At 28.4% G+C, this 25,463-nt stretch overlaps 7 protein-coding genes across 9 annotated transcripts; 2 read left to right on the top strand and 5 right to left on the bottom strand.

Annotated features, from left to right (window-relative positions):
• Positions 1–140: 140 nt before the first annotated feature.
• On the bottom strand, positions 141–6,632 carry LOC127282731 (codanin-1). Its single transcript, XM_051307178.1, has 13 exons — positions 6,339–6,632; positions 5,987–6,075; positions 4,624–5,750; positions 3,661–4,543; positions 3,282–3,564; positions 2,913–3,189; positions 2,679–2,839; positions 2,010–2,585; positions 1,712–1,921; positions 1,271–1,630; positions 992–1,157; positions 648–916; positions 141–526 (listed from the first exon to the last, which is right to left on the bottom strand). The coding sequence occupies exons 1-13, from the start codon at positions 6,423–6,425 to the stop codon at positions 386–388; spliced, it is 4,629 nt and encodes a 1,542-aa protein (XP_051163135.1). The 5' UTR covers positions 6,426–6,632; the 3' UTR covers positions 141–385.
• Positions 6,633–6,742: 110 nt separating this feature from the next.
• Positions 6,743–10,400, bottom strand: LOC127282742 (procathepsin L). 2 transcript variants are annotated; one of them, XM_051307208.1, is made up of 7 exons: positions 10,176–10,400; positions 8,681–8,779; positions 8,445–8,597; positions 8,088–8,291; positions 7,771–7,976; positions 7,485–7,636; positions 6,743–7,392 (listed from the first exon to the last, which is right to left on the bottom strand). In XM_051307208.1, the coding sequence occupies exons 2-7, from the start codon at positions 8,771–8,773 to the stop codon at positions 7,172–7,174; spliced, it is 1,029 nt and encodes a 342-aa protein (XP_051163165.1). In that variant the 5' UTR covers positions 8,774–8,779; positions 10,176–10,400; the 3' UTR covers positions 6,743–7,171. The 2 variants fall into 2 exon arrangements, with proteins under 2 accessions (XP_051163165.1, XP_051163166.1); XM_051307209.1 differs by lacking the exon at positions 10,176–10,400 and adding an exon at positions 9,214–9,233.
• A 792-nt stretch (positions 10,401–11,192) lies between these two features.
• Positions 11,193–12,235, top strand: LOC127282746 (uncharacterized). The gene is made up of 4 exons (XM_051307219.1): positions 11,193–11,338; positions 11,416–11,579; positions 11,785–11,928; positions 12,096–12,235. The coding sequence occupies exons 2-4, from the start codon at positions 11,436–11,438 to the stop codon at positions 12,162–12,164; spliced, it is 357 nt and encodes a 118-aa protein (XP_051163176.1). The 5' UTR covers positions 11,193–11,338; positions 11,416–11,435; the 3' UTR covers positions 12,165–12,235.
• LOC127282745 (trafficking protein particle complex subunit 5) lies at positions 12,208–13,338 on the bottom strand. Its single transcript, XM_051307218.1, has 3 exons — positions 13,027–13,338; positions 12,580–12,889; positions 12,208–12,503 (listed from the first exon to the last, which is right to left on the bottom strand). Exons 1-3 carry the CDS (start codon positions 13,191–13,193, stop codon positions 12,405–12,407), a joined length of 576 nt encoding a protein of 191 aa, XP_051163175.1. The 5' UTR covers positions 13,194–13,338; the 3' UTR covers positions 12,208–12,404.
• A 111-nt stretch (positions 13,339–13,449) lies between these two features.
• On the top strand, positions 13,450–16,938 carry LOC127282738 (ATPase family AAA domain-containing protein 3A homolog). Its single transcript, XM_051307202.1, has 5 exons — positions 13,450–13,676; positions 13,750–13,982; positions 14,353–14,827; positions 14,930–15,953; positions 16,100–16,938. The coding sequence occupies exons 2-5, from the start codon at positions 13,775–13,777 to the stop codon at positions 16,232–16,234; spliced, it is 1,842 nt and encodes a 613-aa protein (XP_051163159.1). The 5' UTR covers positions 13,450–13,676; positions 13,750–13,774; the 3' UTR covers positions 16,235–16,938.
• Positions 16,939–17,602: 664 nt separating this feature from the next.
• Positions 17,603–21,312, bottom strand: LOC127282740 (S-phase kinase-associated protein 2). 2 transcript variants are annotated; one of them, XM_051307205.1, is made up of 6 exons: positions 21,122–21,312; positions 19,617–19,919; positions 19,191–19,452; positions 18,664–19,100; positions 18,456–18,583; positions 17,603–18,187 (listed from the first exon to the last, which is right to left on the bottom strand). In XM_051307205.1, exons 1-6 carry the CDS (start codon positions 21,187–21,189, stop codon positions 17,841–17,843), a joined length of 1,545 nt encoding a protein of 514 aa, XP_051163162.1. In that variant the 5' UTR covers positions 21,190–21,312; the 3' UTR covers positions 17,603–17,840. The 2 variants fall into 2 exon arrangements, with proteins under 2 accessions (XP_051163162.1, XP_051163163.1); XM_051307206.1 differs by lacking the exon at positions 21,122–21,312 and adding an exon at positions 20,841–20,989.
• An 854-nt stretch (positions 21,313–22,166) lies between these two features.
• On the bottom strand, positions 22,167–25,036 carry LOC127282750 (uncharacterized). The gene is made up of 3 exons (XM_051307221.1): positions 24,724–25,036; positions 22,442–22,571; positions 22,167–22,306 (listed from the first exon to the last, which is right to left on the bottom strand). Exons 1-3 carry the CDS (start codon positions 24,878–24,880, stop codon positions 22,171–22,173), a joined length of 423 nt encoding a protein of 140 aa, XP_051163178.1. The 5' UTR covers positions 24,881–25,036; the 3' UTR covers positions 22,167–22,170.
• Positions 25,037–25,463: the final 427 nt, after the last annotated feature.

Here is a 25,463-nt window from a genome sequence, read left to right on the forward strand (position 1 = left end):
TTATTAAAAGTAATAATAATAGTAAATTGAAGAATATGAAAAAATAAATGATTATTTCTCTCTTCCTTACATTTCTATTATTTTCTCATATTAAGTGATTTTATACCTTTTACTTTTAAATTGATCAAATTCTGTAAAGATACTCGTAAAAATAAACTATTTATTATATTATATTAAAAATTGACAAGAAAAAAAATGGAAAAACATTGTACATAACATTTTTCAAATTATGTAAAATATACATTAACAAGGATAAAATATCCCGAAAAACTCTTTTCACAAATTCCCCCATCCCCCCCTTCCCCTAACAATTTATAATAATCAAATTTCATTATTTGATTGACGATTAATGAATTCAGTCCTTAAATTAATTTATTCTATATATTTAATGATCTAAGTCATCAATATCTTTATAAGTTTCAGCAATCCAACGAAGCAAATACCTGATTCTTTCTGCTGATTCGTCGGACGGCCTGTAGTCCTCTATTCCTATTATCAGGCACTTTGATAAATTTTGTAGCGTTTCCTGAGAAAAAAATAGAAATCATTTTATACTTTTACTATTTGGAATAAAAGGACAAATTTTTTTTTGAATATCCCTAATAATTAATCAAATTATAATGTTTAATAAACAAAAATAAACTTACTGTTGGCCACTCTTGTCTCAAAAGTGCTACACATTGATCGCTGAGAAATTCTAAACTCAAAACTTTTTCCTTCAACAACAATTTTATAAATTGACCACACTTGGTCCAAACATCACTGTTATTGGATTTTTCTAAAATTATTATATTTCTTGGACTCAATATTCTTGATAATGAAAAACTTGGTTCTGGTATTTTTGTTAATACGAGCTTCCAAAATTTGATAAATTTCATTTCTATTTCATATGTGAGAATTTCCCTTCGATACGTAACTGTAAAAAAAAATCCAAATAAATTTATAATATTTTAATCACTTTAATAGTTAGTAATTAAGAAAAATATTATACCGAGAAATAGAAACAAATCAACACTCATTGTGCGTAAACAATTTTCGGGCCCAGGAATTAAATCTTCTCGTTCAGTAAAACTGGAATACAATTGATCCAAAATGTTCGAAATGAACTCCATTGTTATAAATTTTCCATTATTGTCCAGAAATTCCCACGAACAAGCCTAAAACATTTTTCATTCATACCTAAATATTTATGTAAATAAAATTGATGTACTTAAATAATACAATTAAAAAGACGACTTAAAATTAATTGTTAAAAATTATTTCTCATTACCCGAAGATCATCAAGTACATCAGTCGGACAAGCTGCAGCGAGATTATGTTTATTTTCATTTTTAACAATCGTGGCATTATCATTTTTCGCTACTTGGCTAATTTTGAATTCAATATCTCGCATAAATAGCAAATTCCCAATATGAGACTGAATCCATTGAGCAATACGATCCTTTGTCATTCTAATCGTAATTTCAGTACAAGTTTCCATTACAGTCAATAAAGTGTCAACTGCTAATAAAGAATCAATCGACTGAGAGATACGAGTCTTACACATTGGCGGGATTTCTTTCTCAATTTGTTCATTCACTTCTTTTGTAATATTTGCAGCCAAATTATTCACCTCCTTTAACATCAGCGCCTAAACAAGAATATATTTTATTTCAATTGATAATAAATCTATTAATATAAAACTTTAACAAGTAAATTTTTCGTTAATCACCTTCAAAACATCAGGATTATCTTCTAAAATTTTGCGATTTTTTTCGACCACCTTTTGCCGCAATTGATTTAAACAATTTTCTCGAGCCGTTGGTAGCAAGGAGTTAAAAATATATTTAACACAAGTCGAGGCAACTCTTTCCGAAACAAATTCAATTGTTTTTCTAGTAGAAGCCGGTTGACCATGAAAAAAAGCTTCTTCCAACTGGAGCTACATTGTTTATTTTAAAAAACAATTAGAAGTGTAATTAAAGAAAATTAAATTCATCACGGAAATAGAATTGAAAAGATAAAAATACCTCTAAATTTTTTGCATTTGTACTGTCGGTCGCGTTTGGAAGTTGACTAGAAACTGGAGTGATGTGTCTGTTAGTTTTATTGCTGGTCGATTGTGAATTTCCCGTGAGAAGAATTTTAAATTCAACCAAGAATGGACAACAAGAATATAAAACTCTCTCGTCAATAATGTCCAATCTATCCAATGTCACACTATTTTTATTATTAGCAACGGCAATTTCCATTTTTCCATTTTCACCATGACAAAAAGTCATTAATTTTTTTTCGATGTAACTTGACTGCCAGGAAAAATAAAAATCAGTTGGAAAATTGGACAATTCAAATAACCAACCGAGGGAGAATTTAATAAGAATTAACGTTTGCTGTGACATTAATTGTTCGGAAATAATAGGAACATCTAATTTTGAAATCCGATAAATGCAGTAAAGAATTTCCAACAGTCGCTTGTAATAAGGTAAACGAAGAGAAGCTATGTCCAACTGTGATAAATATTCAACAATCCAGGGTATCGTTAACGTCAATTTCCCTTGAATTATAGACTCTTGAAGACAGGTTTGCAAATTTAAGACTGGCACAATCTGCAAAGAAACAAATTTTTTAATTGAAAAAAGAATTTGGTTTTTTTGTATTTTCAATGATTTTTAATATTTAATCAGAATAAAATAACTTACTCGACTGCGTAATGAAACCTGAGACTTTATGACTTCATCAAATGAACTTGTCGATGATCGATATGGTAACGATACCAAGAAACCCAAAAATTTACCAAGAACTCGTAAACTTGATAAACAAGTTATAAAATTTTGTTTTGTTCGTTCATCAACCGTTGTTTCTGAAATAAATCGATTTTTTTTACAAATTATAATTTAAAAAGTACTTAATCAAATTATCAAAATAAAAATTACCTGATTCTCCAATATCACTTGCAGTGAATTGAATATCATTCAATTCTAAAATTTCATGAATAAGACAGTCCTCTAAGTGAGCATAAAACATTGGATTAAAAGAATAGAGTATAAAATTTTTATAAAATTCTTGAATTCCCTGAAAATTTGGCTCTGGAACTGGACCTTCAGATGATAAAGGAGTGACTAATCTTTCCTTTAATTGTGTCAATTTTTCTGGATTAACATCCTTTAAAGATTTGAGAATACTCAAACTTTCGTCATCAATTACATCTCCCTAAATAATTGACACAAAAAGATTTAAACAATAAATAAATATTAAAGAAAATTAAATTAGTATTACATTTTTGAAATTAAAAAATTATATACCTGTTGTCCACTATGTATACAGGAAATAAGTAACTGCGATTTAAAAAGTCTAGCAATGTGACAGTGATTTGTGACATCGCTGTGAAGTGTCAACATCATTTTAATTTTCGGACTCAACGCCACAGAAAATTTCCAATTACTATTTGTATGATTTTCCTCCCAAATTTTCAATATGTCGTAAAACATGTCGCGTTGTTTACGAAACGACTGAAAGGCAATGGCTGTTGGAAATTTTTCCCTATTATCAGTATCAATTTGGAATGAAACATTCGGATCGTGAAAGCTAATAAAAAATAAAAACAATCGAATATTAATTTTCAATAAGAAATGAATTTGAAAAAAATGGTTTTTACGTAAAATAATTAAATACGTAAATTACCTAAATGTGTGTTGTTTAATGCGATTCATTTCAGCAAGTTTCGTGTCATACAATTCTTGTAAATAAATTTGCAATTCTGGCTGAAATTCAGCAATATGTGAATTTTCTGAAAGTAATTTCAGAGTTGTTCGATCAAGAAATTTTAACCAGTGTCTTTCCTGATTTAAAACGTGTGTAGAAAAGAATACACAATTATGAGGAGTCCCTAAGATAAGATCGTCAATTTTTAAAATTTTCTCCGAAATACAATCATTTTCATTGTTAAGAATTACAGGATTTATCACAGTCTTGTCATCAATTTTCAGCTCACTAAATTGTTCGACATCTTTCTCGGAAACTAAAATTTTACCCTCCGATTCAACATCTTTGCTCATTTCTTCACTGAGCACCGCACAACCCAGATCAATTTCTAAATTTCGTCTCAATGAATCCGATTTTGAACTGTCACTCGTATCTGGAGATTCTTTAACAGTAGATTTGCGCGGCGTTATTTGTCGATGATATTGCGTTGTAATAAGAGAAAGTATAAAATACATTTCAGTCATGGGATTTAAAATTAAATTGTTATCGATAAAGGCGCAATATATTTGCACTATTATTTCTAAAATGTCCTTTTGTTCAATCATTGCTAAAGAGGGGACAATAATTGATTTCGATAATAACGGAATTCTCGTCGGTCTCACTACTTTAATTGATGAATCGAGATCTATTTTATTCTCAACTGAAGTCTCCTCCTTTTTTTGTCTCTCCAATCGTAACAATACTCTTTCCATTTCAAAGGATTCTTTATCAGATGTCTGATCAGTGGATTGAACATCGGAGAATTGTGGATTTGCTATTGCTGGTCTATTCACTATACCAAAAACGGTATTTTCCTTGTCACCTAAAGACAATGAAGATCAAATTAATTTTTAAATATAAACAAATTTAGAAACTAATAAAAATATTTATGCAAAGAAATACCTTTATTGCTGGAAATATCCAATTTTGTTGGTTTGATTCTGCGTCGCCTTTCGAAACTCTGTCCAACTTCGGGAAAGTTTTCCTCTGACAAGACCGAAGTTGATACCGGTATTTCATCTTCTTTGCTGTGCCTTGACAATTGTGTTTTTTGATTATTTTTTTTCCCACTACTCTTTTTCGATGAACGCGTATCAACAGTTATAAAATCTGCAAGACTAATATTTTGTCTTGACGAAGATTTTACACCTTTTTGCGAGGAATTCGTTATTTGTTCCGGTGTACTATGTTTAAAATAATTATTTGTTCTCAATTGTTTTTCCGTTGATTTGTTCTGTGATTTATAGGTGTTCTTTGGTGTCAACATCATGCTTTGACTATATAATGGAGAAACTGGATTCTTTGTTTCATTATGCAATAATGGTGAATGAAGAAAGTGTAATTCACTTTTGGTTGAATTCTCGGATATTTGTGACGAATTACTTGAACATTCATATTGAGTATAACTTTGTGACAAAAGAGATGCATTTAAACTGCTACATTGTTCTTTCGATAAATTTACAAATGAATCATTACCAGGTGAGAATAATCTATTGAAATTTGATAAAACAGGCTCGATATTTCGATTGCTTGGACTTTTGGAAAAAGATTGATTTAAATCCGACACTTGAGATGAATTACTTGCTTTTTGTTGTTGAAAATCAAGATTTTTAGAAACAGTTAAATTATTTTCAGTGTAATCGGACTTTTCTGTTACATTTTGAAGAAGAACTCGTTTCTTAAATATTTTATTTGATGGAGGATTTTTAATTTTACCTTCTGACCCTAAGAGATTGTCAGATGATTTGTTACTTTCAACAATTTGTTTTCCATTCTCTGGACTTTTTATTATTAAAATACCCTTTGTTAATACGTTATGATTTTCATTATTAGTAGAAACATTTAAAGTGCTGATATTTTCTGAAGACCGTAAACTATCAAATGAGTCATTTAATTTGTTAACATCGTTCAAGACACATCCAGAATTATCATTTTTGAGTGATTCTTTATTAATTATATTAGTCGTTGATAGTTTTGATGATTTTCCCTTAGAAGGTGTCTGCTTTATGTTAGTTGCGACTGGTTCAGCACTATTTGTAAGGAAATTAAAATTCGAAGCTAAGAAATTAAAACAATAAGCGTAACTTATGAAAAATAAAATTAGTTGCAATAAAAAAAAACATAATTTGTGTTAATAAAATAAAAGAAAAGGCAAATTATAAATTAATCAAATAATTATTAATAAAAATTTATATAACAAATTTATTTTATTTACCTATACTTTCATTTTAAAATCATATTAATATAAATTTTCTTATTTACTTACACTGCAAATTGGTCTCTCACAAAATTAAGAAAACAAGCAACAAATTCAGCTCTCGGTAAATTTTTGTTGACATTAGCCCAATTAAAATTCTGTAATATAGATGAAGAAAGAAACATTAAAATTTTTTTACATAAAACAAATAATAATGTTTTTTATTAACAAAACTATAAGCAAATGAATTTTTCTACTTTCAGTTATTGAACAATAATTATATTATACATATATTTATTTAATAATTGTTTTTTCCTTAAAAAATAAGTATGAAATAAAAAAAATGAGATTAACAAAAATAATAGCGGCGAACATAACCTAAAATTAAACATTCAAACAAATATCTTGTAAACAAATTTACCTGTTGATTATCTTCTGACAACCATTTAATAATTTCTTCCGGTAATATTTTAGAGTTAAGTACATTATTTAAAATTTCTTGAGCCATTTTCGTTCCGATTTTAGTCTTTTAAAATCACTCCTCTAAAATGTTATAATTCAAAAGTAACAAAGTACTGAATTGTGTGCCAGGACATTTGTAATCAAACACATTTAAGTAAAGTATCAACTTTTTATTAAATTTCCTTGGGAAACTTTTAATAACATGATTTTTCTTAAAATGTCTAGAATGAAAAAGGGAAATTCGAGATAAATCAACGGCAAAGAAAAGAAAACATTTGTTGTTAAAAATAACCATTATTTTGATGCGGCGCTGCGATCGTTTTTTTTAAAGTGCGGGGATATTTGAAATTATTTTCTTCAATGTTCATTTTTTATTTATGTAAAATTAAATTTATTTTTTGAAAAATTACATATTCTTTACAATCTTTTTTTTTAAGGACCATAGTATAAAAAAATTCGCTTAATCTCATTCTTAATACATATTATACATAACGGAAATGTAAGAATAATATATAAAAATTTACATTTCTTTGGAAAATTAAACGTTAAATATCAAACAAAGTTTTGTTATCACTATTTAGAATAATAAAAGAAAATTTAAAAAAATTTTAAATAAAAAGCTGCATTCCTTACTTATATAAAAGTCTTACAATAAATTATTTTGTTGTTTCAAAGATTAACAACACAAGTTAAAAGCAAATCTCTTTAAATGCTTTGTTTTTTACAATTGTCTTAATTCTTTCTTTTTCATAGCTCTTAGAATAGAATTTTATCTAAATGAAATTAATTGTATTAAACAAGAGGATAACTAGCAGATGAGGCAATACCACAATGATTATTCTTGTTTCTTGCCATTTTGATGTATCCTTTCTCACCCCAAGTATCGCCCCAACTATTTTTCACCAGCCAATAATCTTGAGGATTTCCCTCCTTATCTTCCTCAGTTCCATAACCGACAACTAAAACACCATGATCTAATTGTTCACTGGAACATTCGGGTTCATAATATACTCCTATAAAATTGAAAATTTATTTTAATTAGATATAAATGAATACAAAATTAAAAAAATGTAATTGATAATTTTGTTTTATTTATAAAATATACCTTCAGAATAAAGTTGGAAAGTTTCATGAGAAGCATCAATGGCTACTGCAACTGGTCCCATGGTTGCAACGGCAGCTTTCAATTTTTCCTCGTCACCTTGTGGAATGTCGACGAATCCTTTATCATCTGCTCCCTTATTTGCCTTTTTGTACCTATTGATTGAAAATTATTATTATTACTGTATGAATAAATTTCTAATTGTTGTTGTAATTAAAAATCAATTCATTTAGACGATTAGGGAAATATTGGTAATTTTTTTTTGAATAGGGGAAGAAATTTATAATACCTGCACTTGTCATCTTCAGCTTCATAAGGATAAGATTTTTCAGTATCGAGACCACGATTATCTTTTATATATTGGAATGCTTGATCCATAAGACCACCTTCGCAACCATTGTTTCCATATTTTCCTGAACAATCTACCAAATTTTGTTCACTCAATGACACAAGTATTCCAGTTTTTCTGAAATGTTGTCCTTCTAAAGCTCCAGTCTAAATATAAATAAAAATTTCAATTCTTCGTTATTACATTTTGCAAAATATGAGGAAATTCTATTTTTCAATTTAATATAAAGCACAACTAATGAAGAGTCAATAACTTACGGAAGAAAATGCCCAGCAAGAACCACAGTGTCCTTGATCTTTAACAGCAGTGACGAGACCTTTTTTTCGCCAATCAACTGTATCTGGAAATTTAACATTGTCTGGTTTGACGTAAGTAACTCCTTCAATGTTGAGCTGCTGTCTTAAAAGATGATTGGTGCTTTTATTAAAACCGTTTAAGGTGTCTACAAATTCTCGATTAAGCTGCAAAAGAAATATATTTCGACTAAATTAAATTTATTTCAAATTAAAAAAAATTTTCCGCCTATTAATTTGTAATTTTAATTTTTAATTTACATTAATACGCAATTCAGACTTTTGCTTTACATTTTCATTAATAAAGATCAAATTTTTTACCATATCACTATATTTGTTGATTTTCAATCTAAAATTTTTATTTCCCTTCATATATTCAGCATTGTGTTTTGCAACTTTGTGACGATTTTCAAGAAGGATTTTTAGCCTAAACGATTCCTCTACAACGTCCTTATAGATTTTTCTGTACTCTCCCTGTAAAATAATTTACAAATTTATAATTTTAATAAAACAATTTAACTTTTAATAGTAATGTCCACAAATTATTATTATTTTACCTTAAATGCTAACCACTCATCTTTCATGAGTTCGTCCACATTAATAGCTTGCGACCCAACAATGACCGTCGCAATCAAAAGAAGGAACTTCATGATTATCTAAAAATAAAAAAAAAACAAAATTTATAAACTTTTCAAATCTGAAGATTAAATTTCAAATGTAACTCTAAACGAGCCATGTGTATATATAAAAAAAACGACACCAACAATCACTGAAATAGTATCATGTTTATCGTGACTCAATTATCACAGTATGTGAAAACAGAGCATTATTTTATCTGCATTAAATTACAAATGAAATTTACAAACACGTGTCCGCACACATATCTCAGTTATTATTTCATGATGTATTCAATATTTCCGGGGAAATAAATAAAAATTCCGTTAATTTTTTTTTGTTTATTATTAATCCTGATCTTTGCAATAATCAGTCTTTATATTTGTTGAAAATTTAAAAAAAAAATGATTCATAGAAAGTGACTAATAAATAATGATGGATGACTTATTTCTAAATGTAAAGAAAATATGATTACATTAAATTCTTTATGTACGAACAAAGGAATGGTTGCTCTATCGCCATCAGAAAGAAACTGCGTCGTTGATTTAAAAAGTCTTCCAAATCCCCCAAAAATGTATATATATAGGCAATAGGCAACAAGTTTATTGAGAACCAAAGGTTAAATTTTACCTGACCCTTTGTAATGGGTGTACCAAATTCTTTGTACTGGAACAAAGAATTCTGATGGAGGAGAGAAAAATTTTCATTTTAGAAATTTTGGAAAATTCCTATTTGCAAAATGTCATTTTAATCCAGAACATTGAAAAAATTGTTATAATTTTTATTTTTAAATACAAAATTTCCAAGAGGAAAAATACATTTTGAATTTAAAATCTATACAATTAGTGTTAGTTAACTAGAAATAATTATATAACAACATAATCCTTTTTCTTTAAAGATTTCTTTACATAATACCTTGAACTTAATGAGTTTTTATAAAAACAAAATTTATAACGACACAAAATTTTTGCTTTTTTCTAATAAAATAACACATTGTTAAAATTGCGCATTTTTTTAAAATAATAAATATTTTATTGTGAAACTTTAAATCGTGTATTAGAAATCATTTAAATATACTTGTTATTCCAATGTAATATTTTATGATGAAATTGACAATGAAAGTAAAATGTTTCGTCAGAAAAATAGAAGTGACAATACATATATAGAAAGAATACAAAACATTCACTATACAATAAAAAATATCTGAAACAGTTAAAAACTGCAATAAAATAAGAATTTTTATCAAAAACACTCGAAAAACAAAAGAAATAAGTAGTTGAATATCAATTTTAATAAATGACTCATTAGAAATCTTCTGACCATCTCTTATTACAATAGATAATTATTAAGAGTTTAGATATATTATTTTTTAAATGTTTACAAATTAAAAATTTTATCAGTTTTTTGAAAGACTTATTATTAAAATTAATAATTTACCTATTTGACGTTGGAATTAATCTATGTTGAGCACTCTTTTGTTTACAGAATGTTATGCCAGAGCCAGGGTCGACACAGTCTAGTTCTCTTCACTTCTCTATATATACTGAATTAGATAGTTAAACGCTTATAAAGCTAAGATGATCGAATAAACGGAAACAAACAAGTCAGAACGTTGCTTTGCTTTGTTATATTTTACAGTATCCCCTCTTTTTATAACTCGTGATTCTTTAGAATAAAGGTTATGTTTCTTCTTTATTCACTTTGGATTTATGCGCATTCGTACTTTACCGCCATCTTTGTTACTATGGCAACGACTACAATTCATTCAAATAAAGTAACAATGGAGTAGTGAAATGTACATTCTGATTGGTTGAACGTACTCTGTATGCGCGTGAGTACAAACCTCGTATACTGTGATTCGCTTAACGTATTTTCTCTGTGTCAGAGTACAAATAACGTACACTATGATTGGTTGAAATTTTTTATCAATAAACTTTTTTTTCTTTCAAAGTCACGTGTATGTCCAACTTTTCTGGTTCTGAAATTTACGAATTGTTTATATAAATAACTTAATCAGATGATCACATGCCAAGATATTAATTTTCTGTATTTTCATATATGAAAAGTTATTAAAATAATAGAAGAAAAGTTTTATCAACTAGGTTAATGTTTTTTGCATGTCGGCCGTTTATTTCGTAATATAAATAAGGAAGCTGCGCATCATGTGAGATCACATGCTTTTAATTTATCAATATAATTAATTTTCATGAGTCACTATCATGTGAATTATTCTAGAACTTTAATTTTTCAATAAATATCTAATTAAATTATTTTTAAACGTAAAATTTAAAGTGATCAGAACAAAAGAATTTTTTTAAATTAATAATGAAACATTTTTTGTTTAAAAACAATTAAAAATTAATAATTTTCCATAAATAATAACAGAAATTATAAAAAATACCACAAGTTGTTTGCAAAAAATTACAAGTTAATTTTAATATATATAAATCTTTTTTTTTTATATTATTAGAAAAATCAATATTTCGAATATTTTGAATTTCCCCGCTTTCTGAATTGTCACGTGATCGACGATGATGCACGAATTGAAGACGATCGAAATACGACTGGACCGATTCCAACAATTGTCAAGAATTTTTTAGGTTAGAAATAAGGCAATATATAAATATTTCGTAAAATTTTCATTTTCTTTAATGTTTCCATCGTTATTTGTTCACAGAAAGTGATTCTTATAAAAAAATGGTTCAATTTCGCGATGTATATGACGTTACAGCCCGTCAAAAGAAAATCATCGAAGAAAAAGCTGCTCGAAGATTAGAGCTCCGAAATGAATATCTTAAAAAATATCTAAATCCTTATAGACCTCTTGCTAATGGAACAATAGTAAGTTTCTGATTTATTTTTCATTTAATTGTTTGAAATTATTTTCTCAAATTTTTCATCAAATGCACAAATTGATAGTTTACTGTTTTTATGTTTCCTGTTACATAAGTGTGTCTTTCTGTATTAATGGTTCATTTTAGAATGTTTAACAATTTGTTATAATCTTATTTGCAATTTGATGAACAATTTTTAACTTTATTTACAGTTCGATGAGCCAATTCAAAGATTAATATCTTTACGAGAGACAAGGAGAGAATTTAATAGACCTACTATTTTAAGTTGGGTCTATCACACTAGTATGGTAATTGTACCCATGATTTTAACAACGCTGGCTGTTAAGAGAGAAAGAGTAAGATAATTATTTTATTTAAAAAATCAATTTCTTTTATTAGAATAAACCTTTTAAGATCTGGTAATTGAGTCTGAAATAAATATTCTGGAATCCATAAAAAGTTGCATACTATCCAAGATAAATGTCAATGAATTAAATAATAATATTAAAATATTTTTGCGCAGGATGCTAAAGAACGTCAATTCAGGACTGGTCAAATTGCTTATAAAGATAGATTCATGCAATTTGGTTAAGTTTATAAAATTGTTATTGTAGAAAGGTGAGAGTGAAAAATCATTTAGCTTAAATAAAGAATTGTATATCACTTTTGTTTTTCATTATCTGTGTAAATTTAATTACAATCACTATTACAAAAAATTTAATTTACTTTAGTTACTTCTTTAAAATGATTTAATTTCTATGTAATTATATTTTTATTGTATTACCTTGGTGTATATTATAATTAACATTAAATATATATAAAAAAAATTTTTTTATCTGTCATCTAATTGTTTGTCTCGAGCAATAACAGCTTCATCAAATTTAATCATGTAGGTTGTACCTTTATGCCAATGTGCCGTAACTTTTGCGGGCTGCAAGTATAAATATTATTTAAAAATTATTTAAATATATGTTAATTAATTAAAATAAGACAATAAAATTACTTACAAATCCACTGTCACACAAAACTGCTTCAACAATACCAGCGACAAACGATGCACAATTTAAACTACCTTTGTCTTTTGGAACAGACACAAATTTATTAACTAAAGATTCTTTTTCAATAATATAGTAGGTGCGTTCATCATCATTAGCATGTTCTAATTTATCAGCTTCACGGCCAAACAATGATTTCCATAGAGTACTTTTCACAAAGAGAAGAATATTGAGCAATTTTATTTCCCGTTTACCACCTTTTTCTCGCACGACAAGAAGATCTGTTACCCGATGTCCAACCTCCATTCCCAACTCAGCCAATCTGCAAATCAATTAATTGAAACATCTATTATAGATTTCATGGTGTAACATAACCTGCTATAATAAGATTAAAATTTTTAAAAATAATTATTTAATATAAATTCTTGCATTTAGTTCAGAAATAATTAGAAAACTTACTTGTTTTGAAGTTCTGGTACTGTGTACACTCGATTTTGACAATATTGAACAAGTTCCGAAAAAAGGAGAGCAAAACAACTTAAACTAACTTCTCCTTTACCTTTACTGAGTGATTTATCAAGAATGCTTGTTCTTGGACGAACGGCAGATATTGTTATAGTAGACATTATTTAATAAAGTGTAAATATATTATTTTACGACAAGAAAGATAAAATTACAATGGAAATCTTCAAATGTCGAAATCAAACATTTGTTTTGACATTGTTTTGACACATATGATTCTGGTGACATTTGGTTATCAGTCATGCCAATAGTTTATACTCTATAGAATAAGAATTCACTAAACTTAATCAAGTGCTGCCAACTTTATCAGTTTTATTCAAACGAAGGTTAGGTTAGGTAGTTATTGATTTTGAGGTTAGGTGTTGATAAAGCCGATAAAATGGATAAAAATCATAATTATTTGTTCTAATAACATTATTGTGAACGTGATTATTATCTACAATTTAGTTAATATTTAAAGTACTTCAATAAAAAGTATTTGTTAAAATATTTTAAAAATCAATTCCGTGAGGTGGTGTAAAAATTTCGTCGTCTGCTATTGTTCAAAGTTCATGTACCACAAAAACGTGCTCTTTAGTTGCTAGCACGTGAGTAGTTTTTTTTTAACGATTTTGGTTTGAGTATAGCCAAAAATCTCATTAATTAAAGTCACATAAACAGTGTCAGTGTTTAGTGAATTTCAATAATGTCGTGGTTGCTGGGAAATCGTTATACACAATCGCAAGACTTTTCACAATTTATACAACCACCGGCTTCAGGAGGTGGTGATGGCGGCGGATCGAACGATGGACCCCCATCGAAAAATCCAACAAAATCTCAAATGGATGCATATAGATTTGATTCCAGTGCCTTGGAACGGGCTGCTGCAGCTGCCAAAGATTTAGAAAAATCAGGTAAACTTTTCTGTCACCATTCTTTTTGAAACCAATTTTCATGTTATGTAAGATTACGTAAGCCAGACACTGCTTTTTTTGGGTTAGAAAATTCTTAGAGCACTAGGTCTCTATCGACACGTGAGATTTCCCACGTGGAATGATAAAATTTTAATTATTGATCTTAATGTTTAGGTTGTATGTTTTTTGAAGAGAAGAAATATCTATTTGTTATTCTTTTTAATGTACATTTTGTAATACCTTTTTATTTTTATTTAAAAACAAATAAAATAATTAGAAAATAGTTCAAAAATACAATGAAAAATTTATTTCTTGTGAAGTTATTTCAAAAAGAAAGAAAAAAAAAAATAGTACATATCATTCGTTGCAGCTCACGCTCTGGAGGCGTTGGAGCTTTCAAAATTACAAGAAAGAACAAGACAGACAGAATTACAAACGGAGCTCAAGAAATACGAAGCCAGTATTGAACAGATGAAAGTCGAGCAAAAACGAGTTGATGCTGAAGAGAGGAGAAAAACATTGGCTGAGGAAACTAAACAACATCAAATGAGAGCTCAATATCAGGATCAATTGTCGAGAAAAAGATACGACGATCAACTTGTTCAACAGCAGAGAATGAACGACGAGAACTTGAGGAGACAAGAAGAGTCAATTGCTAAACAGGAAGCAATGAGAAAAGCGACCATTGAACATGAAATGGATTTAAAGCACAAAAATGAAATGAAAAAACTTGACGCAAAATTGCGAGCTCAAGCAAAAATTGATCGCGAGAATCAGGATTTAAATCTTGAAAAAATTCGACTTCAAGCTGCTGAGAAACGAACGACTGTCCTCGAGTCCATCAAGTATGTTCTCAATATTTTCATTTACAATTCTGATAAACAAAATTTTTAAAATGATTGTTACAAAATTAAAATATGTTTTTGAAATTATTTTCTTGTTTTTAGAACTGCGGGTTCAGTTTTGGGAACGGGAGCTACTGCACTTTTGGGCGACTGGGACAAAATCCTGGCGGCCGCCGGAGGTTTGTCACTTTTGGCTCTTGGAGTTTATTCAGCGAAAGGATCGACGGGAGTAGCATCCCGTTATATCGAATCGCGTCTCGGCAAGCCATCTCTTGTTCGGGAGACGTCGCGATTCTCGGCCTTGGATGCTGTGCGACATCCTATACAAGCTGTGAAGAAATTGACCGAGAAGAAGAGTGACGCACTGGCCGGTGTTGTGCTAGCGCCAAAAATTGAGGAACGACTTCGCGATGTTGCGATTGCCACAAAGAATACAAAACAAAATAGAGGAATGTATAGAAATATATTAATGCACGGACCGCCAGGAACTGGTAAAACAATGTTTGCGAAAAAACTCGCGCAACATTCGGGAATGGATTACGCTATTTTGACGGGCGGTGATTTGGCGCCTTTGGGTCGTGATGGTGTTACGGCAATTCACAAGGTGTTCGATTGGGCTTCAACGTCAAGGAGAGGTCTTCTTTTGTTTATTGACGAGGCCGATGCATTTTTACGCAAACGATCGAGCGAACATATCTCGGAGGATTTGCGTGCCATGCTGAATGCATTTTTGTATCGTACCGGCGAGCAAAGTAATAAATTCATGTTGGTATTGGCTTCAAACACGCCCGAACAATTTGACTGGGCAGTGAATGATCGATTGGATGAAATGGTGGAATTCATTTTACCGGGACGTGAAGAACGTGAACGTTTAGTGCGCTTGTATTTTGATAAATTCGTTCTCCAACCAGCGACACAAGGTGCGAAGAGATTGAAGGTGGCGCAATTTGATTACAGCGCTCTTTGTACGAAACTTGCGGAAATTACAGAAGGTATGTCGGGGCGAGAAATTGCAAAATTAGGTGTTGCTTGGCAAGCCGCGGCTTACGCTTCTGAGGAAGGCGTTTTAACGGATCAAATGATCATTGACAGAACTAACGATGCTATTAAGCAGCATAAACAGAAGGTTGGTTTTTTTAACACTTTTTATGGTTTTAATTATTTTTTCCCCCTTTTATTTTATATTTTTACTTTGAAACAATTAATTTCCATAACTGTTTTTTCAAAAATATTGTGATATATTTATTGATTTTAAAATTTAATCAATTTTAGGTGCAATGGCAAAGCGAACAGGAAAGACAAGAGTCGAAATCGATATATGCGGAAACGACTGATTCGAATCTGTCGAAGAAGGATATTAAATCAATACAATCATCACCATCTGGAGATCATTTAGCAACTGCATGAAGTCCATCTGTAATTCGTAATTAAAATACGACGAAATTTCATCAATTGGAAAACCGTGTCATTTCCTGAATGCAATTTTCCCAAACTATTTTCATTTCTTCCATTTAATGAAACTAGTCGTAATAGTATGGAAAACTAATTTCAAATTATAACTATTATTAATAGAAATAATAATATTCCGGTTCAAATATCTTTATAAAATTTATCAAATGAACCAGAATTTCTATTTTTAAAGACAAAAATTGCATTTTACTAAGAAAAATCCATATATTCACTTTAGAAAAAACGTGTCTTTTTTGTAGAAAAAAAAAATTCATCTGTACAGCATTGTTGACAATGTTATTAGTAAAAAAAAAAAGAAAATAATATTCTTGTGCCTAATAATTCGCCGTTTTTTTTCTTTTTTTTTGCACAAGATTCATCACAATAAACAAAGATTGTAAATAGTTAAATAGAGAGCTAACTCTCAGGGATATGATAATGAGTTGATTCTCCGTTTCCTATCGAACTTTTACAAAATCTTACCTTTTTAAATTGCGACATTAAACACTAACAAAATAAATTACGTAATTAGTTTCATTAAAATTTCTATTGATTGATTTAAGAAATTTTACTGAAAGTAAATCAAATTTTGTTCTTTCTTTGCAAAGATTTTTTTTTTTGTAAACCGTGTAAATGATTAATAAAAAAAAATTTATTTCATATACATTTTTTCTTATTTACGAGAAAAAAAATTAAAAGTTATTATTTTATTTGAAATTAAAAACTTAGGAGCAAAGAAAATAAAAAGACTTTTTTTCATTTGTTATAATTATATTGATGAAAATGTTTCATAATATAAAATAACATTACATTTAATATTAAGGTATTTATCATAATCACAATGGATAAAATTCTTTTGGAGCAATGTCGCTTTTAAAACTAAGGGTTACAGTTCATTTTTTCGTAAATTGTCTCGACAAGGCACTTTAGTTATCTTAAAAAAAATTTCTGATGCAAAAGTGATCAATCATGTAATAAAACATTGATTCAAAATTTCAATTAATATATATTACAATTTCTTGGTTTCACCGTTGTTTCTAAATTAATTTGTTTTCATCGTAAACACATGCCAATAAATCTGCTTTTTTTTAATAATATAATATGATCAAATCGTGGTAAATTATTATTTCAGAGACATACATTCATTAAAAAAAAAATAATCGAGTACCCTTAACGCACAGCCTCAGAGAACAATGAAAAATAAACAAGTCTCTGTGCAATACTTCAAAAAATATATATCTATATACAAATATTGAAGAAAATCTAAGAAACAATGAAAGTAAATACCTGATTTATTTCTTCGCAATACTTTTGTATCACGTTTAGTTGTTTTTTTTATACCTTTAAGTATTTGAAATGAAAAAAATTTAACAAAACTATAACAATTCAAAAAAAAAGGAACGTGAAAATTCAATGAATATTTGAAAAAAAGATTCACTTAAACTATATTTAAAATATATGAATGTAAAAATGTTAAATTATTCTTCGAATTTTCAGTCTGTATAAAAAATTTTTTTGTTTTATTTATAATTAATTTTTTTTAACGTTTTTCACATTATGTTAATTAATCTCTGACTCGCAGACCCCAAATGCTTGTTCTCCTCACTCCAACTGTTGGCCTGGCAACCGAACTATATAGGAACTTGTTGATTTCAGTTTCGTCGCAATTAGCCTGAAACGATTGTAGCATTGGCTCGGTCATTAGACCAAACAAATCCAAATACATCAGAGACGGCATGTATGCTAATCTAATATACATCGAGGTTGGAATACTGTAGCAGCGACTCAACGACAAATGCTCCAGGTGCGTAAATTTCAGAAGACTGTGGACTGTGTTTATTGTTAACAATGTGCAATCACTCAAATCCAATTCCACGAGATCGGGACAATTTTTCTGTAAATCCTTCACGTCTGAAATTTAATACGATAAATTTGTTCAATAAATTCAATTTAAATAAACGGTGATTTCAAACGAAAATGTTGAAAGTTAAATTTGTAGATGTAATTATATCGAATGTAGAATTAAATTACTCGAATCACAAAACATAACTTTTTTCCATATATCATTTTATTTGAATATTAAATCTTTTATGCATTTTTGTCGGAGAGAATTAATATTTTAAATAAGTAAAATGTTGATTTTTTAATGTTTTAGTTTAAAAAAAAATACTGAACTTACTATCATCGAAGAGAGTTTTCCGACAACCAGCAATATTTAACCGGGTTACAGTTGAAGGTAATGATTTGCAAACTAATGTCATACATTCATTGTCAAGGCAACACCAAGACATATTAAGAGCAGTCAACCTGAAAAATGATGAGATAATGTTAATCTAATTAAGAAAATAATTAGAGAAAAAAATATAATTACTATAACTGTACATTACCTTTTTAATTTCATTAAATTACGGATGCATTCGACGTCCATTCCTTCGCACATGGTTAAATTTAATACTTCTAAATTTACATTTTCACCAATAGCAACACAACACGATCCATCCAATACACACTTTTCGAGTGACAATTTTTTTAAATATTTACATTTCGCGAGTAAAATTGCCAAGTCCCAAGGAGCAATTACTGCCATTGAGAGATCTAAATATTGTAATTTACTAGAGTAATGAGTAGCGGCTGCTTCGCTATTCAAATGAAAGACTGGCGAAGCAATTTCTGCCTGCGCTAGCCTCAAGATTTGAACTCCTCGGGGAATTATATGACCTAAGTTTCCATCACTCAATACTTTACTACCCAAATCTAAACGGGTCCACAGCGCTTCGTCTATCGCTATTTGACACCATCTTTTACACACCAACATGGAACGCACCTAAAAATACAATTTTTTTTTACCATTTATAACAATTTTTTCAACGAATAATATATTATGTGAGAAGAAGAATAAATATAAGGACAATACCAAACATTTCTTTGGAAGCCATTTTAAGATCATCAAGATCATTTCATCCGACAATTTATTAAATTTATCCTCGCCGACGATTGAAGGTTTTTTTCTCCTCCGTAAACCGAATTCTAAATCTAAACTATTACTTTTTTCGGATGTTGTATTCAATTCGTCTTTTGTGAAACTGTTCTTAGCATCGGCAAATGCTTCCAATTCTGCTCTCGAACCATATTCGGATTCATTTTCCGTCGATGTGAAATCTATTAAGTCCTCCAGCCTTTAAAAATTTTATATTTAAAAAATATTTTCCTATCGAAATGTCCTTTAGTTTCATTTTTACATTACTGAAATATTATCCTTCGAGTCTCGTAAAGTATGTCTCGAATTTTTTAAAAATTTAAATACAAATAATAAACATTAAATGACAGCAGTGAAACAAACCTGTCATATTTGTCCGGCACAACAGTTTCAAAACTAGAATGTCTATATACTCCTGAGTCTTGACTGATGCAGACATTTTTGATTTGTGATTGAGTTGGAGAAGGTTCCTGTAATCGTGGTTTTTTTAAATCATTCTCACAGCTCTCCTCGTCCTCCAACATACTGACACCCATGTCTTCTAAAATTTCCGGTTCGACAAAACTTGTATCACCCGAACATGACCAATGGGTGGTGTTGCTTTTCGACGTCTCAGTTATTTCATTTAAATTATTATTACAGCCATCGTCTAAGCGTACTCGTTTACTGAAAGTAAAAAATACTTTAATTTTCATTGTTCCATTATTGTCAATTAAAAGTCAAGGACACGATTTTTTGAGGAAAGTGAAAATAGAAAAAAATGGTAGCAATGGAGAAAAAAGTACTGAAGTTATAACTAAAACCAAAATTTTTTTTACCTTAAAAGATAATGTAAAATAAATATAACCAACGCGTAATATTCACAGATAAGACTTAAAAAATGGGTCGCTTTTTGACGTCTCGAGTTATTTAAAATGGTAATTCTCAGCAATGTTTCATAATTTCATTAATAAAAGTTTATACAGTTGTGCAAAGTGAATTAAACTATTTAAAGAACAATATTAAAAGTCTACAAAATTATTAATTGTAATTGTCTTTCACTATGACGTAAATGAATTTTTTTTTTCATTTTAAAAATAAATTACAAACATTTTCTTTTTACTTATAAACGTTTATCGAATTATCGAAAAAATATATAAACTTTATTATAAATTGTCCAACTATTTTATACTATACTTGTATAAATTTAAAAAACAATTTATCAAATTTCACTAAAAAACTTAAACAATGTGATGTGATGTAAAAAATAAACAATGCCTACCCTAACAAAACCTGAGCCATGTGGTTATTGGGAATCACGAAGCCAAACAAATAATAAACAAAAACTTGTGTAAAACTTAAAAAAGAGATAAACAAAAATTGAAAAATCCAGAGAAGCTAAAAAATAAGTTGTTTTTAATGTTATTTTTTTTTTTGAACGCAACACGAAGAAAATAGGAAAGCGTCTGTAAACATCTGCTATTTCCCAGGTATTTTCACTCAAACACACGCACTCAAAATGCAGGTTAAAACACTATTCGAACAAAACTTTTTTATATCTATTTTTCTCCAGCACTTTAGAAATTAAATCATTTTAAGATTTTTTACCTGTGATACCAGCATGTTTCGGACATGATTAATTTAACAATAATTACAAAAACAGAAATTTTAAATAAATAAAAAATATCCAAGCCACACAAGAGGGTGACTCGTGTACATTCGGGGATGAAATGAAAACTGAGGACCAGGGGTTCTTAACCTTACCTGACCGCGCGGTACTACCTGCTCAGGCAGGTAAATGTGTTATTTTCTTATACCTGATTGTACCCAAAGAACCCAAGGATTATTACCGAAATTTTCCAACGTTCAATGTAAATGACTTGACTTACCTTTCAGGTGGCGATAGTTCCTCCGTATTTTCAATAAACTCATCGCTCAGCCTTGTGTTCTCGTCCATGCCGGTATTTAGTTTTTGGCGGAATATTGATGCACTTTTTTACTTTTTCTTGTCAGCAACCTCACGTCGTAATAAATCAACAACCGAGACTGGCGGGCTTGTGATTGCTCTGTCGCATCGAATTTTCTCTGAATCCAACTTTTGATTGGTTGTCATTCGAAATAATCCCGAGATGCGCGGCCTTTTAAACATGTGGCGCGCATGCTCCGCGAAAAAGCGGGTACATTAAGCGCGAAAATTTGAATTCTTCGTTAGGTTAGAGTAAAGTGAATTTTAAAATTTTTTATTATTATTTTAATTAATTGTTGTATTTCAATTGCTTTTCACTTCGAAAATGTCAAATAATATTTTAATATTTATTATAATATAAAGAAATTAATAATATTCCTGTATTATTATATAATTTTCTTTTTATAATTAATAATAATAATAAAAATAATAATAATTAGTATTAATTTTTGAATTTGATAATTTTAGATAAAAATTTATGAGATCAAAAAACTATATAAATATAGTTGCGCCTATAAATAAATGAAAGAATTTGCTGAATAGTAATAAATCAATTTCTTGTGTTCTTATTTTCTTTATATAAAAGGTGAATGACTTTACGACCACAAATCAAAGCAATTTGCATTCTTAAGCATAAATCTGTATTACTTTATATACTGTAATATTCGAAAATAAATTTATTATTTTTCAATTTTAATAATAATTTATTAATTTTTTTGTTCAAAAAATGTAGAGTACAATATATGTCGAAAACTAGTCTTTTATACCCTAGGGAAATAATAAATAAATATCTAAATATAAATAAACAAATTATAATACATACTAATAATGATTTATAAATGAAATAATTAATAATTAATAAAATAATTAGAATAAAAAAATAAATTAAGTTGAAAAAAATTAATTTAGTAAATTAAAAAATTTTTAAATATAATGAAAATAAATAAGTTTAAATAAACGTTCTTTGTTTTGTCAATGATCAAGACCCTTTATTTTTCGATCCTCAGAATAGACTTTCATTTGGTAACTTACTAAATCGGATGTTTTTTTATGGAAATTAAATTTTCCATCTATGGGACGAATTCCTTTATCATGCCACCATCCATATCTAAAACAAATAATAATAAAAATAAATAAATAATAAAATAGTAAAAACTAATGGCAATTATAATAAAAATAATAAAATAATTCAAAAATAATTAAATTAATTAATATTAATAATAAATAAAAATTAATACTATACACATGACTGGTTAAAACTGGCCAACGATAGAGTTTCTTTGGTGTTTTAAATTCCTCTTTTCCTTCAATGATATTCTCATTCGGAATGCAGAACGTTTCTCGCGAATAAAATTTTGGTGTGATAAATTCAGCTGAAAAATATAAAAATTCAATTGGAAATTTTACCTTTATTTATTAATTTTAAAAAATAGCATTTTAATTCCTCTTGTAATTGCATTTTAATGGAAATTTAATAAAAGATATATTACAGATTTTTCTAATTATGGAAAAAAATACATTTTTTTTTTTAAATAAAAAAGTTGTTCATAAAAAATTATTATTTAGAAAAAAAAATCGATGATGAAAATTGTTCTTCGTATATTTGTAATTTATTGGTTCATATAATTAAATTGAAAAAAAATGCCATTTGAAAATAATTCTCCCGGGGACATAATTACATAATTGTGAAAAATGGTCATATATGATGTCTCTGGGAAAATTAAAAAAAATACATATATATCGTAAAGCATATAGGAAAAATTGGGTAAAAGTTTATGTGCAGAGTCTCGATTGAATATATTATTAAACTTTTTCAGTGCGACCTCAAACTTTGTCTACTTCAGCTAGAAATTGTTGACGACAGTCAGATGAGTTTCCACAGTGTATGTGTGTGGAGTAAAATTTTTTACTACACTGGTAATAAATTCTCAAACAGAAAAACTTTCTTTTCGTAGGATAACTCTATTCCATTTTCCGATGCGTGTGCGTTTTGTTTGATAGAAACTTTTTATTTTCTTTTCTAATCCCTTAAAATGACATTGATTTTAGAGATTTTATTTTACATTTTATTTTATAAATATTTATTTTTAAATCATTTTCTTTTTTATCAATATAAAGAAATAATAAATAATAATAATACTCTTCAATTATATTATTACACTTTTTTAAAAGAATTTTTGAAAATAAATGTAAACTTTTTACTTCTTATTTCAAATGAAAGATGAAATGATATATTTTCAGGTGAAATATCCTCGTATATTTTTTCACTGACAAAAAATCCGAGAAAAATCTTTTTCTTGAACCAAATTCGTTTTCGTTTTTTATTAACTTATCACTGATTTCTTCTCAAAAAAAACATTTTCTCAATTTCAAATAAATATTTATATACATATTTATTGGAATATTACTCGAAAAGTAAATTTTAAATACAACAAAATAAAAGAAAATTAGAAGTGAAAAATTGTAATAATAAAAAGTATAAATTAAAAAAATTAATTTTATTACTAATTAAATACTTCATTCAATTAAAATTCAATTAAACTCATATTTTAGTGGAAATAGTATCTATTTTGGAAAAATATAATTTTTTCTGTCAGGGAAGCTAAATATTTTTTTTCTCTACATAAGAAATATGTATTTTACATTGAGAGAATTATGAGGATAGAATTGTAAATTACTTGAAAATACTATTGTAATACATTTGTTTTGAATAAATTCTCTAAAATTTCCATTTCCTAAGCATGAGGGCTTCATTTATTCATATTACATAAGGCACAAATCCGATCCGGATTAGGGAAGAGGGAAATTATACGAGGTTCTGAATTTCATCAGAAGTTATTAGGGTTCCCTCCTTATCCACTCAATGTTTAAAATTTGTCTATATTATCAGGTAAAAAAAAATCCTAAAATTCCATTTTTTCAACTTTTTTTTTTTATTTGTTTAATATTAAAAAAAATATTTAAAAAAAAATACAAAGTAATTGTAAAAAAGGCTTCTTTTCAAATTGTTTTTTTATCTTTCAATTTTAATTTGTATAGAAACTCTGTATATTAAATAATGTTTATAATTACACAAATATAAATTAATTATTCAATTGAAAATGTAAATTTGATCCATACATGATATAATTAATAATTAACAATTAAATAATTGTTGAGTGTTTTACACTTGACTCGTTGGGAATAATGTGAATTGTAAAAGCTTATTGGAATAAATTTGCAAATGGGTCAAATTTTCTCAGATTATCGAAAATTAACAAAAAAATTTCGAAAAATTGATTTTTCTTTTTATTTACTGTGATGAAAATTAGATTCTAAAAGTTTCAATTTTTTTTTTATCAGGAGAACGTTTTCGTGATCAAATTTAAGAACAAAAAAAGGGATTTCTCGTTTTTTTTTTTTGGTATTATTTTCTTAAAATATTTTTTAAGTTTTTATCTAAATATAATTTTTGTTTGAAAAAAAAATTGTTATTGTAATTTCATAAAATTTTGATTACCAGTTAAACAAGTGAAATAAATTTACCGTTCATTTTGGGAATACAAGCATCGGATCTTCCAGTTTCCGGATGTTTGGCAAAACAAAGTTTGAATGGCGGTTTCTCGATTATTTTTTTCTGCGATCCAGAAGCGGGACTGACACGGGTACTGCGAGATTCAATTGTATTGAGCTCAGCTGACATCTCCCTTGAAAATTTTCACGAAAATCACCGCCTCCGAGCCGCGGTCTCACGTTGAAATTCGAATTTCCCCAAGTTCCAACTGTTAACAGCAGAGATTCGCACTTTGGAATAAAGTTTAGTCGCGTGTATAATACCGTTTTGGAGACACCCCTATATATATATTGCGGCGCACACTAGGTTGTGCTTTCCATATTTGATCGATATCCTTATACGCGGAAATAAATTGTCGCGAACAAATGTGTGCAGACATTACTTTTGGCCAGAAAAAATGCGTGTCTCGTAGATCAACTTAAATGGAGACAGAGCAATATGCCTGGGTTACAATTTACGCCCATAACCACGATACAACAAATTTTTTTATTTGATTTAACGCTTTTTCAAAAATTTTCCTCTCGTATTATTTGTCTCCACGATAAAGCGCGTGTCCAATTTCGCTCACATATCATATCGATTTTTTCTCCTCTTTTTTTTTGTTATCAATGAACAAAAAGCGGAATTTTTTGGGAGTTACTCCGGTTCACAATGAACAACTCCAATAAAAAAGGGGTGAAAAAAACATTCCTTTAATATTCTCACTTTTTTT

Source organism: Leptopilina boulardi, unplaced genomic scaffold, assembly GCF_019393585.1.
Source record: "Leptopilina boulardi isolate dan_hultmark-lab unplaced genomic scaffold, ZJU_Lbou_2.1 LbouV2_302, whole genome shotgun sequence".
NCBI lineage: Eukaryota > Metazoa > Arthropoda > Insecta > Hymenoptera > Figitidae > Leptopilina > Leptopilina boulardi.

Excerpts from the sequence above, each read along its gene's own strand:
- LOC127282731 (XM_051307178.1), bottom strand. The coding sequence starts at position 6,425 with ATGGCTCAAGAAATTTTAAATAATGTACTTAACTCTAAAATATTACCG. Across the intron at positions 6,076-6,338 it reads TGTCAGAAGATAATCAACAG|AATTTTAATTGGGCTAATGT; the intron begins GTAAATTTGTTT and ends TCTATATTACAG. Across the intron at positions 1,922-2,009 it reads CAAATGCAAAAAATTTAGAG|CTCCAGTTGGAAGAAGCTTT; the intron begins GTATTTTTATCT and ends TAAACAATGTAG.
- LOC127282742 (XM_051307208.1), bottom strand. The coding sequence starts at position 8,773 with ATGAAGTTCCTTCTTTTGATTGCGACGGTCATTGTTGGGTCGCAAGCT. Across the intron at positions 8,292-8,444 it reads TCAACAAATATAGTGATATG|CTTAATCGAGAATTTGTAGA; the intron begins GTAAAAAATTTG and ends TTTCTTTTGCAG. Across the intron at positions 7,637-7,770 it reads GCTGAAGATGACAAGTGCAG|GTACAAAAAGGCAAATAAGG; the intron begins GTATTATAAATT and ends TTCAATCAATAG.
- LOC127282746 (XM_051307219.1), top strand. The coding sequence starts at position 11,436 with ATGGTTCAATTTCGCGATGTATATGACGTTACAGCCCGTCAAAAGAAA. Across the intron at positions 11,580-11,784 it reads CTCTTGCTAATGGAACAATA|TTCGATGAGCCAATTCAAAG; the intron begins GTAAGTTTCTGA and ends CTTTATTTACAG. Across the intron at positions 11,929-12,095 it reads TGGCTGTTAAGAGAGAAAGA|GATGCTAAAGAACGTCAATT; the intron begins GTAAGATAATTA and ends ATTTTTGCGCAG.
- LOC127282745 (XM_051307218.1), bottom strand. The coding sequence starts at position 13,193 with ATGTCTACTATAACAATATCTGCCGTTCGTCCAAGAACAAGCATTCTT. Across the intron at positions 12,890-13,026 it reads GTACCAGAACTTCAAAACAA|ATTGGCTGAGTTGGGAATGG; the intron begins GTAAGTTTTCTA and ends ATTGATTTGCAG. Across the intron at positions 12,504-12,579 it reads TTTTGTGTGACAGTGGATTT|CCCGCAAAAGTTACGGCACA; the intron begins GTAAGTAATTTT and ends TTATACTTGCAG.
- LOC127282738 (XM_051307202.1), top strand. The coding sequence starts at position 13,775 with ATGTCGTGGTTGCTGGGAAATCGTTATACACAATCGCAAGACTTTTCA. Across the intron at positions 13,983-14,352 it reads CAAAGATTTAGAAAAATCAG|CTCACGCTCTGGAGGCGTTG; the intron begins GTAAACTTTTCT and ends CATTCGTTGCAG. Across the intron at positions 15,954-16,099 it reads TTAAGCAGCATAAACAGAAG|GTGCAATGGCAAAGCGAACA; the intron begins GTTGGTTTTTTT and ends AATCAATTTTAG.
- LOC127282740 (XM_051307205.1), bottom strand. The coding sequence starts at position 21,189 with ATGGACGAGAACACAAGGCTGAGCGATGAGTTTATTGAAAATACGGAG. Across the intron at positions 19,920-21,121 it reads GAACTATCGCCACCTGAAAG|TAAACGAGTACGCTTAGACG; the intron begins GTAAGTCAAGTC and ends TTTTACTTTCAG. Across the intron at positions 18,188-18,455 it reads GAAAACTCTCTTCGATGATA|ACGTGAAGGATTTACAGAAA; the intron begins GTAAGTTCAGTA and ends ATTAAATTTCAG.
- LOC127282750 (XM_051307221.1), bottom strand. The coding sequence starts at position 24,880 with ATGTCAGCTGAGCTCAATACAATTGAATCTCGCAGTACCCGTGTCAGT. Across the intron at positions 22,572-24,723 it reads TTGTATTCCCAAAATGAACG|CTGAATTTATCACACCAAAA; the intron begins GTAAATTTATTT and ends TATATTTTTCAG. Across the intron at positions 22,307-22,441 it reads CCAGTTTTAACCAGTCATGT|ATATGGATGGTGGCATGATA; the intron begins GTATAGTATTAA and ends TATTTGTTTTAG.